This window comes from Pempheris klunzingeri, chromosome 12 (assembly GCF_042242105.1).
Source record: "Pempheris klunzingeri isolate RE-2024b chromosome 12, fPemKlu1.hap1, whole genome shotgun sequence".
Classification (NCBI taxonomy): Eukaryota; Metazoa; Chordata; class Actinopteri; order Acropomatiformes; family Pempheridae; genus Pempheris; species Pempheris klunzingeri.
Genome location: NC_092023.1, coordinates 12,832,533 through 12,847,978, shown reverse-complemented (window position 1 = coordinate 12,847,978; position 15,446 = coordinate 12,832,533). Strand labels below are relative to the sequence as shown.

General features: G+C 42.5%; 1 protein-coding gene across 3 annotated transcripts in view; it reads left to right on the top strand.

The window, feature by feature from the left end:
* The window catches only part of ehbp1 (EH domain binding protein 1), a 142,085-nt gene that overhangs the window by 103,378 nt on the left and 23,261 nt on the right, over window positions 1–15,446 (top strand). For 2 of the 3 annotated variants that reach the window (XM_070841365.1, XM_070841363.1), the window contains 3 exons: window positions 1,665–1,803; window positions 2,161–2,261; window positions 5,069–5,192. In XM_070841365.1, the coding sequence (XP_070697466.1) occupies window positions 1,665–1,803; window positions 2,161–2,261; window positions 5,069–5,192 (364 nt within the window). The remainder of the gene's footprint in view (window positions 1–1,664; window positions 1,804–2,160; window positions 2,262–5,068; window positions 5,193–15,446) is intronic. The other variant, XM_070841364.1, reaches the window with a different exon arrangement.

Sequence of the window (15,446 nt, the reverse complement as noted above, 5' to 3'; positions counted from 1 at the left end):
GACTGCTAAAATTTGAAGATGCAGTCTTAATGTTAGTGGAAACAAAACATTAATTTGACACAGAACAATATATAATTAAGTTTTATTTTGGAGTAACGGTGGACTGAGTCTCAATTTTTCTGTTTTCTCCGGCTCACATTTCTTATAGTCATTCATTTAAATTTACACTCTTCTCTACTAGATTGCTGCTCTTCAGGTTTACATGCACACGCACAAACAGTAGGGCCCTCACACATGCAAGCCCTGGCCTTATGTTTTAAAATGTTTAATTGGGCATTTTGTATGTAGCGCTTCATAAATATAGTTGCCTCAATTTAACATTTGCATACAGTCTGAAGAGGCTGGTAGAAGCCGACAGACTAATAGACAAAACGAAGGAGCACAGACTAATTGCTGACATTGTTTTTGAAAGTCAATAATCTGAAGCTAAACTAACAACTTCCCATCTACAGCTTGTTCCCCGCCTACACAGACTCTATTAGCTCTCCTCGCTCTGCACACCCTGCTTGACTATCTCCCGCCGTCTCAAGCAGTGGAACATGTTTGCCCTAATTGTCGACTTTATTACACGTTTCGCCATCTTATTAACGTTGCCACAACGTCAATCTTAGCCCGAGTCGGTTTCTTTTCCACTCGGCTTGGCATATTTGGAGGCCTGGTAATAAAGCATTTCTGCATGCCGTTTTTGATAGTGGGAGAAGTGAGCGTGTAGCTTTTTAACACATGTTCACTTTGAAAACAATAGCATTTTTTTGCATTTTGCATAATCTGAATATATTTTCTGGCTCGGGGTTTTGTTGAAAGTCAAGTTAATTGCCTCCTTTTTGTCTCTCTCATGAGTGAGGGGAGTGTGTGTGTGTGTATCTGTGTGTATATGCGGGGGGGTGTGTGTGTTCACGCAAACAAGCAAACTACAATGTAGCTAATATTCCTTTACTTTCCTTTCTCATTGCCTGTCAGTAGGTGAGTTTGCATGCACATGTGTACATGGCTGTTGTGGGGAAGTCTACTGTGTTAGTGTGTGTGTGTGTTTGATCACAATAATCACAGAGCAGCTGTGAAATGCTGAAATGCAGCTGCCTAATAAAAGCCAGAGAGCCGATCTAAGTAGCTGGTAAAGGCTGACAGAATAATAGACAAGACGTGGAGAGGCAGCAGACTTATCACAGATATTGTTTGTTTTTTAAAGTAAATAATTTGATCTTAAATCAACTACTCAATTTGTGTGTGAGGGTCTACTTTAGTATTCTTTTAGCTTTTTAAGAACAGCCATTGTTTGGAGTTGAACTCTCTCTGTGCACTTCTTCAAGGTGCATGTGTTCATCAGTTGCTGTCTCCCATCTCGTCACATCTGGGCTTTACATGTTGAGAAAAAACTGAACTGAACTGTCTGTTTATTCAGTTTGTGACTTGATGTCATGATTTGATGGTGTGTTAAAGTTGGTTAAGGCTCAGAATATTTACCTTAATGCATATTTACCTAACCGTCTCATGTGTTCCAAACTATTAGAGCAACACAAGAAATATTGCAGCCTCAACTTCTTGGTCAATATAATTACAAATAACCACTGTTGAATGAACTCCATTGTACTCCTGTGACATATAGCATCAGCAGTAAGAGGTACTCGTCCAAGCTGAATTTGCATGCTCTCTGTGCTTGACAGAATAACGCTGAGGAGTTGCGTGCAGAGCGGCTGCGCAGAGCGACAGAAAGGTTGCGTAGCCCAGTAGTCTTCAACAAGGATTCTGCAGTCCGGAAAACACAACTGAAGTCCTTCAGCCAGTATGTGGAGAGCAGACCAGGTGGGTGACAAGGGCAACACACACACACACAATGCAAACGGTGTGTACCCAGGGAGGTATGTTTGCACACAGCAACATTTCCATACATTCAGTTATCACCTGAGAGCAGGTAACTGATGGGATATGCACAGACATTTTGAAATCATATTGGTACACCTATTCAAGCCAGAGCATGCAAACTAATAATAATAATAGTAATAATAATGAATGATGTCATGGGATAACAGTTCATTTATTGATGGTCTAGAGGGGCACTTCGACCTCACCCCGTTATCCATCTCTAAACAACATTTATATGCTTTGCCAGATCAATTGCACATCTAAAATAAAACTCTTTCCCGCCCTTCCTCCCACCAGAGGTGAAGAGACAGAAGTCTGTTCCTGAGGATCTGAGGAAGGCTGAGGAGGATAGAGGTTCGCCGACAGAGCTCGATATTCGCAGACCATTTGAAGAAGAGGTTTGTCATTTTCTGTCGACTGAATCTCTCTTCTCTTTGCAGAGGTCTATAGTCTATATCAGGAAAATACAAATGACCTAGCAGGATATACGTTAGTGCTGTGATAGGCCCAACTCTTGATTCTTGTTTCTGCTCAGCTGTGGTCATCACTGTCCTTTTGGTCTGCTTTGCCTGCAGCTTCAGCTTTATGAAGCCTTTATGGTGAGCTTGACAAGGTGAAATAGGGGTGTCAGGGATTGTCAGCGAGGTGGGATGTTGTATCCTTAATTGTTCCTCCTTGGCCTTTTTGTATTTCCTGTTAGTCAGCTTTCTTTCTGTCTCTCCTGTCTTGTCTTAGATAAATCTATCACTGAGCTCTTCTCTCTGCTCCCTCATTGCTCAAGTTTCCCTCCTCCTCTTCACCTTGTCCACCCCTCATCCTCTCATACACGCACTCCCCCCCCCCCCCCCCCTCTCTCTCTGCTGTCCTCTCTTCTCCACACAGACATCCAAGTATTGATCTAACAGACTGCCATTTTAATTATAACAATGGTAGATATCAGCTGCTCTGCCATTTAGAGGTGTGTGTGTGCAAAGAAGTTGTGTGCCTACGTGTCCTTCAAGTGTATATACACACACACACGCACACACTCACCGTCTCTCTTCTCAGGCCTGTGTTTGAACTTGTGTGTACAAAGAGTGTGTCTATAAGAAAGCTATTATTTCAGTAAGTGTGTATGAGAGTGTGTGTGCCACTGGAGACCATGGGGTGAATCTCTCTTCCCAACTACCTCGACCCTGCACCCACCACCCCAGTTCCATGCACACAGACACACACACACACACACACACACCCTCCTCCTCCCAGCGCCTGGGCCCCAGGGTTAATGGGTGTTCAACCTTTCCATTATCCCGATCAGCCAAGAATTACCTGCTGAATGATGTTTGCATTAATATAATATATATGGTAATTTCCCTCCTCTTAATTACGGCTGGGCCGAGCGCGGCAAGGGGAGTGGGCTGATCATGTGTAAAATTGATTTGCCAAGGAAAAATATGGTGATAGAGTGAGAGCGCACAAGGGGGAGGAGGGACGGGGGGGGGGCTGCTGGGAATCAACACGCACGCACACACACACATGCAAAAATCACACGTGCACAGAGCCAGACAGAGGCACACACTCATATGCTGGAAAGAGTACAGGAAAAAGTGCTGGCTTGGGTGGAATGAAAAAAAAACTTTCTCTCTCTCTCTCTCCTGCTCACTAGTTCTCCTTCCCATTAAGAAAAATGAAGTGCATCAGCAATAAAATGGAGATATTTTTTCGGATGCATCCTCAGTAGTGAATTTGAATAAACATTTTCCTCACTCAGAGGAGTTTCTCTGGAGAATAGCAAGCAGTCAGGAGACAGAGGTGAAGAGGGGTCAGAAATGGAGTGTGTGTATAAGTCCACATGGTTATGGAGTGTTGGTTGTGTGTTTGTATGTATAGTCATGGAGTGGCTTGTGTGTTTGAGAAATTGAAAGAAAGACTGAAATGTCAGTGTGTTTGTGGATAAGAAGCTGAATGTAAGTTTTAGTTTTAGGTTAAGATCAAACACTCCAAAAATAAGTACTGAAGACTGAACACAAGTTTAAACTACTTGTTACACGATTAACGTGACATTTCCCCAGTATAGTAAAGCCTCTCCAGCTGATGCTAATGTCTCTCTAAATCTCTGTTTCCTCAATCTCTTTACATTTAAATATTCAGAACAGGAAACCTGCCAGAACGTCAAACATAGGGATTGTAAATATTTGATTTGAATTTATTTCAGGGATGTCCACTATTGAAAAGTTGACAGTCAAAGATAAAAGTCCAAATCCCAGTGAGTGATGGCTATTGGACGGAGTCTCCCTGGATATTAGTATTGATTGTGTATCGAGCCTTGGATGTGACCAGTATGAGATATAACTGGACAATAATCTGAAGTTCAAAGTGCTATTGGGGATTTGAATGATTAATCAATCAGTAAACACAGTTGGGATTAACTGCATCAGTGTAGTGTGATCGATCGTGATCAAAGCCTTTGATGCAGGGCTGGCAGGGCTGGTTTTCTGTACAGTAATAACCTGTAACATTAAACTTCTTGCTTACCTTGATGACGTGTTTCATGTGGCTGCTGCTTATTTTACCGAACCTGCATTTGATTATTATATCACATTTTTATCAACAAGACAGACAACACATACAACTAATGCCTAAACCAATACACGTACATATCAGTGAATAGAGACCTGTACGATTTAAGGAGATTTATTCATGTGTTCACGTGTGTGTTGGTGTGATTTAAGATTTACTTCAATATGTCTTCATTCATACTATTCTGATTAAGTATTTAAAGCTTTGCTGCTCTTTTTGCTATGAAGTGGACAGTGTAATGGAGGAATTCAGAAATGCCAAACAATGCAGCAACAGTTAGTCATTAGCTCCATGTAGCATCATTTATTGTGAAAGTAAACTCTTTTCTGTTTATATTCTCTAAGATTTGTAGAGGCGCCGCACATCTGTTCACACATTTCCACTCTCCTCCTCCCTCTGCTTTACATCCTCCCTTTTCATTTCTTTTTCTTTCTCTTTTCTCTTTTTCTTCTTTCCCTATTACCCTTTTGCTTCATTCCATCTCTGTATTTCTCTATTCTTCCTATCCTTTTTTCTGTCTCTGTTTAATGCTATATCGCACTACTCTTCCCTTTCTCTCATAACATTCTCTCACTCTCTTTCTCTCCCCCTTTCTCTCTCTCTCTCTCTCTCTCTCTCTCTCTCTCTCTCTCTCTCTGGTTGACAGAAGGCGTTCAAAGACACCAGTCAGTATGTGGTTGGGGAGCTGTCTGCACTGGAGAGCGAGCAGAGGCACATAGACGCCCGAGCAGCTCGCGTGGAGAAGAGGCTGCGCTATCTCATGGACACAGGTACCCCAAGCCCAATTACACTGGAAAAACTGTTTTGGCAAATTGAGCGTTCGCACGCACATACACACGCATGTACACTCAGGGAGTTTGTGTGTGTGTGTTTATGTGTGCGTTTGTGTGAGAGAGAATCTTTGAAGCCCCCCCCCTCTCTCTCCTCCCTCTCGGTTGAATGTTGCACGACGGAGCGCTGGGTGGATATGAAAGGGAGGGGATGGCGGGGGTAAGGGAAGAGGAGGAGGTGGAGAAGGGAGGGGAAGGGTGGTTTGGGAGGGAGAGAGGGGGAGTGTGTCTCGGGGATGGGAGAAGAAGGGAGACCTCTCTGGGCTGGGGTGATAAGGGAGCCCTTCATGGGGGAAACGATAACTGGGTGCGATAGCGGAGCCCCAGCCGAAGTCTCCGCTGCAACCGTTTGCCAGCCGCAGTCCCAGCCAGCCTGCCTCCACACTATTGAACAGTGCGCTCAGCCATGCACGGCTACACACATACACCCTCCTTCCCCTAGTACATATCTGGCCTTCATTGATATGCTGTATAAGGAAAGACGGGGGTGAGTTAAAGGGAGGAGAGAGGGAGAGGCAAAGAAATGTAAAAAAATAAAATAAAATAAATAAATATAAAAACACGAGGCAACACAACATGAGCACTGACACAGTTCACAAATCCACAACAGACACACACAAATGCTTACACACCCGCGCATACAAAGTGCAATCTGGTTTGGCGCATGGAGCCAGATTCGGAAGGTTTTTATTTAAGATTTGGCCGAGGGTAAAGCCTTGTTAAGACATGAGACAGTGTGCCGAGCCAAAAGAGGGGCCTTGGCTCCGTTAAGTCCCTAACTGAAATTGGAGAATAGCATCCCATTTGTGACACTAAACCATCCCATTCCTCACCCAAGAATGCTGTTGGAAGAAAAAAAAAAAAAAAAACATGCTTCCAGGAAGTGTAAAATTTTTGTGTTTGTAAATGTTCTGAAAGTGTAGCTACAGTATTTGCCTTGTAATTTAGTAGCAGCTCTCATGCTTTTTCTGATATATCAGTGCCCACCTTGGTGGATTTATCCCCCAAAACCCTAAAAAAGCAACACAAGGAAGGATAGAAGAGGAGGTTTTTAGAAAAGCTAACTGGGGCGGTGGGATTTGCGCTCACCTTCCTCATCCCATTTGGGTCCTGATATCGAAACTATCTCTCCTCCGTTTGTTGTGTTCGCCTTCCTCCTTTTCGCCTCCCTCCCTGCCTCTGTGCCCTCTTCCCCTGTCGGAGCGCATGCCATTGTGTCAATCTGAAGGGCTGTATTTCTTCCTTCTTCTTCACCCACTGATAAACCAGCCACTAGCCAGCAAGACGCCAGGTTATTTACTTCCAAACACCTTCAGCCATAAAGATTTCTCTTTATATGCAGTCCCCCTCCTGAAAAATATGATTCACTAGAAAAGGAAGAAGGTGACACGAGAGCGAGGACAAAATAATAAAAGGATATCACAAAGAAAAATTCACTTTGGTTGCTTTTCACCCCCTTATAACATCAGTAGGGAATGAAATGGAGAAAATGTGTTTTTTTTTTTCCACAAGTCAGCACACTAACCACTGGTCCATAGTGCAAAATATATGGGTGATATGATGTGTATTATATAATATAAAACTCCTTAATTTCGCCTCATTTGGTCAGTGGTTCGTCCAGTTACACTGGCATTGCATTGAAGTAACAGGAAAAAAAAGTTGCCACCTTCCTCACTTCCCCAAAGTGCATTTCTGTTTCCATATCTCATTTTGCAGCACTTATCCCAGAGACTCATCCAATAGGTTATGGATTGTGCCTTTAGGCCAAAGTCTGGAGGCATCAGAGCGAGATGTGCCAGTGACAGGTGGTAACCAAAGTAACCTTTATCACCTCAGCAACTGAGGTCACCTTTCTATAGGCTGTCATAGATGATAGATATTTTTCTCTGGACCCAGAATGTCTGATTGAAGTTGTGGCTGATTGGCTGTAAGCAAAACATCCGGTATTGATCCATCACATCTGAGTGGTGCCTTACCACCAGCTGCCAGCAAATGTTGATATTTTTTACTTTGCCAGCCACATTTTTTAATGTCAAGCAGTCCTTTTTGTGAGCCTCTCTATCATAATGAACTCGCTATAAACCAGCCTGATTAAAGTGCAACAAAGCCAATAAACAGTCACCAATTAGCCATAAAAACTGATGGGTCTTTTTGGCACAGTTCACAGGCTTATTTACAGCAAGCTGTTGGCATGCAAGTATGTTTGTGGTATTTATGTTTGCTTGTACGCAAAGTGAAGTGAAGTGTCTCATACCACTCCCCTGTTACTCACCTCTGTGATCTGATACCTGATTGTGAAATCCACCGTCAACCTTTATCGAATGCCCGCACTACTCTTGTGCCTCTGCCCAAAGTAAGCCATGACTAAAACACCATTATTTTCTCCTGTGCTCTCAACAATGAAATCTTCAAGTGCTTAACCATTGGCACAGCACAAACTTATTTACTTCTTTACCTGCTTGTCAATACTGGCGCTACTTGTGCATTGAAACGACATCAAACAACTCGGTAGAAACAGAATCGTGTGTCTCAACTCAACTTCAATGTTTTGACATCCTCATTGTCTTCGTTTCTGTCTGCTTGAAGCTGACTGAGCATGCAGACTTCTTTTCAATGACAACCTGCTTCAAACATAAGCACACACTTCTTCATTTATTAACATAGGAGAAGCCGGACTGCATCCTCTTAGCAGCATAAAAAACAACCTCTCACTAACTCTGCTGTTAACTTCAATTTCAGTTTCTCCTTAAGCAATTCAAAGGATGTGTTTATGTAAAACCAACTTGAGACAGCAGCTGACCTTTTAAGAACCTGACAAATCTTGGACAGAAATAAAATTTGACACCACTTTCCACTTCTAATTGAGCTGGAGTTCAGATGTGATGTCAACAAAAGAGAAGATAATGAGGACCGCAGCTGAAAATGTGGGACTTGAGAGGAACCTGGGCTTGCACTAAGAAGCAGAGGAGCAGGGAAGGCTGGATAACACAAAGTTTCTTCTAAGAGTTCTGCAGTGCTTTTAGATTTTGGTGTATTCAGAAGTATCGTATAAACGTGCTTCATTGCCTCTTCCCTTATTAACAGTTGTACATCTAGCCATCTGTTTAACAATGTGTATGCGTGTAAATTATACCCAGAACTGTGTGCCGTTCTTTCGTAGACTCAGAGCAGACTTTCCAAGCAGGCTAGATGTCATAGCAGTGAACATCATCATATGATTCAGACCTCTTGAGGTAAGTTTGGGTGAGCTCAGTGTGCAGTGGTGCTGTGGTAGCGCACAGCGCTGCAGGACTGATGGGCAGATGTGAACAGACAGACCGACTGACCCATGACTGATTGTTCATCTCTCTGCTCCAGCAGCAGAAAGCCTGGGAAGATCCACTGTGCTCTGCTGGTCCTCCATATTCCCTTCTTTGATATCACATGCTTTTTGCTTTGTCATTCCCTCGTCCTTTTTTCCTTCTCTTCTCGAAGTTAAAAGTCTCTCGTTCTGCTTATGCATGAATGTATAATGTTTGACACGAGGCACGAACTCTTTAATTTTAAAATTCTTCCTGTTTTAAATAACTTATTCTGTTATTTTATGTCACCGTTATTTGTCCTTTTATCTCACACACATTCTTTCTCAACCCTCTCTGCGTCACTTTTTATTTGCCCTGTTCCTTTTTATCCCCGCCAATCTATTTTATTTCTCCTTTCTCTCACCCCTGCTCTCCCTCCGTTTCCACTCATCTCTCCACCTCCCCCTCTCTCCCCTGGTTTGGGCACAATGCAGCTTTCTGCGGCATTTTCTATTACGCCGCGGCCCTCCCCAGATGAATCCCAAGTAATTGGGGTGGTTAATTTATTTACTCAGAGGCAGTTCACAGCACATTAAATAATAGAGATAATTGAACAAGAATTGTCAAGTGTCTTCTGATATCAGACACATTACAGGAGGGAGTGTGCATAAAACTCCATTTCTATGCCCCCATTGTTTATGGTAATTAAGTACACAGATTTATTCCTTGGTTGCCTTCCAAGCTTATGGCAAGCGCCATTGTTGTCTTCTATTAATATGTAATCAGTAAATAGTTTAATTTTCTAATCTGCGGTTGGAGAATTCACTTTCTAACAACTCTTAATTACTGCTGGGCTCTAATGAGTCTCGCCATGCCGACACAGCCAGCCAATCAGAGGCCAGGCCTGGGCCGGGGGGGAATTTGAATTCCTGCGGCACCCCCCCTCGACTAATGAACTTGTTATTCTTGCACCACTGGGAGCACTGTCCTTCACACATGCAACATGAGGAGAATGTTCACCTCCTGCAACAGACCAAATATTATTGGAGTTTATTGATTATATTAGAAGAATATTAGTGCATTTCAACAGAAGCTGTGTATTCATTACAGACATTATTCATTTTGACTGAATATTATTACATGGCTGTCTTAAAGGTATAGTATAAATGTTTTGTTCACATACCATATAACCTTTATACACAGTGCGCTCTGCTCAGATTGAATTTCTTGAACTTTTGATGGTGTCATTAATGTGTGTTTTATTACCGTGCTAAAAATTGGAATACTTTGGCGTGTTTCTACTGATTTATGTAATGCTTCTGACCTTGGCATTGTTAGTTTTCTAAAGGTGTTGTTACACAAAAAAATATATCAAACCCTCCTTATTGAAAATTCAGCTTGGGGTATGAAGAAGCATTCAAATGCGTCATGTAGCCTTTGCAGAAAATCCCCTGGCCCCTGTTTGAATACATCTCAACCACCCCCTACCTGGCCCCTGCACCTATTTACACACACCTCCCATTTCAAATAGCTATATAACCTGCAACAATGGACGCAATTATCCAAATAATGGCACTTAGCTGCACCGCAAAGCTGCCTCTCACCTACTGCGCATTTGATAAGAGATAAACAAGCAGAGAGAGGAGAGAATGAGTTTTAGCTCTCCCAGATTAACATATGTTTAAAAATTGCACTCGAAGCCGATAAGATTGACACAGGGTTTTTATGGCGCGCTCTCCTTTAATCTGCCTTTGTGTCTGCAAGTAGACGAGAGGAGAATGGCACAAGGAGGGATCCAGCAAGAGCTTAATGTACTTTACACATGCAGCCTATCCCCCTCAGTATCTGAGAAAGGGACAGACCGGACTGTCAATGCCTTCACATTGGAAGGGGCTGCTGGCCTTGACTTGGTGTATGATTGTGTGGAGGACTGCAGAAGGCAAAAGGCTTAAACATCAACCTGTGGCTCTACATCATCCAAACTAAGGCCTGCAGGAAAATTTTGATTCATCAAATTGTTTGTTTGTGTTTTGCCATTATTAGGGATTACAGAGAAGAAGAAATATTACACTCATATTGTGAATTTGGAATCTGGAATCATGATTGCTTTTGAATTTCTTTTCCTTGTTTTGAAGCTGTGTTCCAGGCTGGTAATGCGTTCACATCTCGCCTAGAGCCTCTACTTGTAGTCATAACACCAATGGTGATGGGGTGCAGGCATCATGTGTTATGTTTAAATTTCCTCAGCATCAACTGAGCCGACCTCTCACTCTTTTTTCCCATGCCCATCGTCCTAATCCAGCATTGTGGCAGCATCAGTTTATAGTTTGACTAAAAGATTTAAGCTGGGCTGCGTGAGTGACATCGGGACTCTCGCACTCGCATATACACGCGTGCACATGAATCCCTGCCTTGTCTTGCTGCAGTCACACAAACAGCATGTGGAGCTTTAAGTATATTATCAGGGCCAGTTCTTTCACAAACGTATTGCTGAAGAAGCTTAACATTAATTATTGTAACTTTGGGCAGATTACATCCCTGCCTGCCTTGTAAGCGCAGGCAGACTCATCTTGACCTCCTTTACGACAGCTTAAAGACACAAGAATGGCATTTTACCAACTTTAATGGGATAACTAGTCTAATCTTTCTGCACCGAAAGAAGAAAAGGTGTTTAGACTATAATACCCTCCCCAGTTCACAGACTGAAAGATGGAGGGAGAGAGGTTTTGGTGTTGGCTTTAATCAATGTACGCTTTGTTTTTCAGGTGCTACGCTGTACAACTCCTTTTCCTCTGTTGTGTTTTGCTGGTATAAAAAATGTTCTCCTCCTCCTGAATCTTTTCAAAAAAGTAGACTTGAAAGTACAGACCAGCTATGCTGAAGGCTTGTCCGCCATTTGAATTGTGATTGAAATTTTAGAGCAGAGAGATTGCGACTATTGTTTATCCATAATCACAGACCCAATTCGTAAGCTAAGCTCATGGCAACAGAGATAGACACAGCCAAGAGAAGATGCGTTCCTTTTTGAAGCCTTTGGTCATTTTCTCGTCGTTGTTGTCAGGGTTACGAAAAGAGCACTCACTTTCAATCGAATGGTTTTGTATCAGACCACAGTGGAATGTGTTTGTGGTCATCTTGGATTCACTTCAGGAGCAAATGCCCGTTCTTCCCTATGGGGAAGAAAAGAAATCTAGGGATCACTCCTTTAAAACCCATTGCCTTTTTTTGCCTTTGAGGGAACAAAACAAAGGATTTGAGTTTTTTTGTTTTGTGTGTATGTGCGTGTGTGTGTGTGTGCGCGTGTGTGTGTGTGCGTGTGTGTGTGTGTGTGCGTGTGTGTGTGTGACTCCAAGGTTCAACTGGGTCAGAGTACAGATTAACACCCCCACCACACACACACACATATACACTCCCATTCCCGCTCATGCCCTTAATCTCCTTGGCCATTTGAATGTTTGAGCAGCAAAACAATTTAATTAGTCAACTTGCAAGGACTCTGCACAAGCGACCAATGCTGAGCTCCTGCCTCCGCTGCGCTTTCTGTCTTCCTCCCACCCCTCTCAGTCCAGCACAGTGACACCACCCTCACTCCCAGATGTGCACAACCACCACCACCACCCCCCTTTCTTTTCTCCAGCTCGGTGTCAGGCTTTCATACATTCTTTAACAGTGGGGATGAAAGGGGGATTTTTAGGAAGATTAGGGAACGGGATCCTCTAGGCATTGTCTGAGAATCTTCAGATAAAACGAGCTCGGTGGATGGAGTCAACGGGAGGCAGGGAGGGAGTTTGTTGGGATGAAGGGGAAGGGGGTGTAGCTCCTCGCCACGTCCCCGAGACGCACAAGTTAAATTTGTTTGTAAACTAGAGCAGAAATTATTGTGGGCTACTGGTCATTTCCCTTTATTTTTGTCCTATGTCTTCCTTTCTCCCTGATGATTTTGTCACTGCTTTTACTTTTTGTTACTCTCAAAATTTTTCCACGCTTCCTTTAAATCAGTTAAAGTTGTACAGACTGGGCCAGGCACTCCTCCTTTCCTCAGCCTGCCAGCGATAGGACCGATTAACATTTTCAGCAGAGGAGTGAGTAAGTGGGGATGAGGGGGGGTTGTTGGAGAGAATTGGGAGGTGGACAATGGCCGCTTATGATAATCTGCTCTTTATTGGAGCCATCCCGCCAATGCTTTCATCAGCCGCCTGTCTGACTAAGACCCCATGCAGCAGCCGGTCCAACAAACCATGCTACAAGCTGCCAAGCACATCGTCACAGACACACACATGCAAACACAGAATACACACACACACACAAAACCACACACAAGCTTCACATCAACACACACGGAGGGCATGTACTGCACACTCAGCTATAGACGCTCTTAAGCAGCACACGGATGCACACAGTCCAATAAACAAGAGGCACAGTGATATGCTGTAGCTGAAAATCGTCTTTCATACAAATTTATCTTGAGGTTTAATAATTTGGTTTGAAGTGAAGCTGTCACATGTTAATCCACCTGTATTGCTCCACCTCCACTTACATTTTTGTGTTTGTTTGTTAATGTAAACTTTATCTGGCTTCCGTTTTTAAGGAAATGGACAGAGTTAAAATTAAAAGGAAAATATTTTAATGTAACTCAGATTCACTAGGAATGTTTTTTTTGTTTGCAAGTTGATCATTATTTAGTTAAACTGTGGCCAAACGGCATAATTGAATTTAAAACTTGCAGTCAATTAATCAAGGCTTTCTTATGGTAACGGGTGTGGTGGCACTCGACAATGCAGGTTAATGACAGAGGTTCGGCCAGTAATTACACCATTCACTTGCTAACACAGCTGCTCGCCATGCTACCGTTGTCATCACTCCCCCATACACACTCCTCCCCATTTCCCATTGTAATGAGCACTCCAGGCAACAAATACCAACAGCTGTCTTTCCCATACATTTCCATTTAAATATCTATTTAAACACGGCAATTTTACATTTGTGTATTGAATCAAAGCTTGAGCCAGGGCCGGTGGCAGTAACAGCCTGGTGTTGGTTGTAATGTAACGCTATTCCTGATTGAAAGGTGTGTGTGCGTGTGTTTGGAGGGGGGGTTATATGACACATTTACAAACAAATTAGTGCGTTTACTAAACTAGCCAAAATCTTCTGTATTCTTAACTAAATTAACAGTGCAGAATGTTTTTTTTAACCAAAATAATGTACTTATTGATATATTAAAGGAAAAGCACTGAGCTCTGTTGCCCTTAAGCAAACCTCTGAGAAGAAGGAGAGACAGACGGGGAGTAAGGATGAGAAAGAAAAGGATGCAACGATTGCATAACAAGACGAGGGGAAAAACTAGTGAATTGCAGCACAGAGATGTAAGGAGGATGACTAATGTTGTTAGCAGAGCCATTACCGGTCCACAGATTAATTCATCAAGCAAATTCATCATTCACCTCCCCTCTGCCTCTTGTCACAAGGCGTGTAATATGACACCCCTCAAATTTGTTCTAACATCTACACCAGGGGGGTCGAGCTCTCCCCTCCACACCACACACACACACACACACACACACATACACACACACACACACACACACACACGTGCACTCACACACACCCTCCTCCTTCTCTTTGCTAATGGAGCAGGCGGAGCCACTTATGCTAAACAGATTGCAGCTGTCTGTCAGCAGACCGAGGGGGGGTCCTCCATTGGGGGTTATCACTGCTCTCTCTCACACACACTCACATTTTTTCATTCAGAAATTTCTCTACTTCCTTCTCTGGGAGTCCTTTGCAAATATATATAACTGCCCTATAAATGGCTTTACCTGTGTGTGGACACGTGTTTAAAGCTAAATGGGAATGAACCCAAGGTTTAGTATTGATTGAGATTTTCTCAATACTACTGCTGACACATTACTTGAGAAATATTAACATGTTTTTCTACTAAACCTTTTTCTTCATTCAACAAAATGAAATACAATTAGCGAATGTTAAATGTTGTCTAAACACAAGACGCTCTACAAGAATTCCTACTATCCCCACGTAAGTTAATTTATAATTGGAAACATCTTGATTTATTAAATAATAAGCTAACAGGACTACGAATCTGGCTAGACATTCGATGCGTACTCTCTGTACTTGACAGTTTTCTTTAAATCTTTTTAAGTGTTATGATTTATAGCTAGCCCTACCATGCCAGTGTTTATTCCCCTAAAGGATGTTAAATCTGATTCCTGGCCTGCATTAGAAACCCAACAGATGTATGCTGATGTTTTTGTTAAGCTGTCCCAATTAACGCCATCGACAGGTACAAAGGTTTACACTAGCACTAAATCAACTCATGTTTCTCCGCCCCCTCTAAGCTCCCCAAATGGTTCACACCTCAGTGTGTGTGTAAACATATACTCAGGGGGCTAAACCACCTGGCTTAACCTTAGTTTAGCCCCTCCGAGCTCCAGCTTATCTGCACATTTCAACAGTGATTCCATAACACTGCTTTCAGCTCTGTAGCCGCATGTGGCAGAGAGGAAGGCCTCAGTGTTCAGCATGATTTTATAGATCTGAGATGATAGTAGAAACAAGCCCCATTCTGAACATAAAGACAGACTTAACATTTTCTTCTTAAAACTTTTCCCTCTTAGCTTTCAGGATAGAACACAGACTATATAATATATTATGATAATAATGATGCCACATTTATCTCTAACTACGAAGTCAGTATGTGACATTCTCTTGAATGTGCTGACTTTTTTCATGTTTTTCTTGATTAATTACAGTATGACTAGGGCTGTTTTTTGGTTGAATCTTTTCACTGATAACCGTGAAGAAATTAAATTTAGGTCAATACCTTGGTAAATTCAGTTTATCGTCCAGCCTGGTTTCAGTTTGAGTTGATTTCAAGTAGTTTTGTACATCTCAT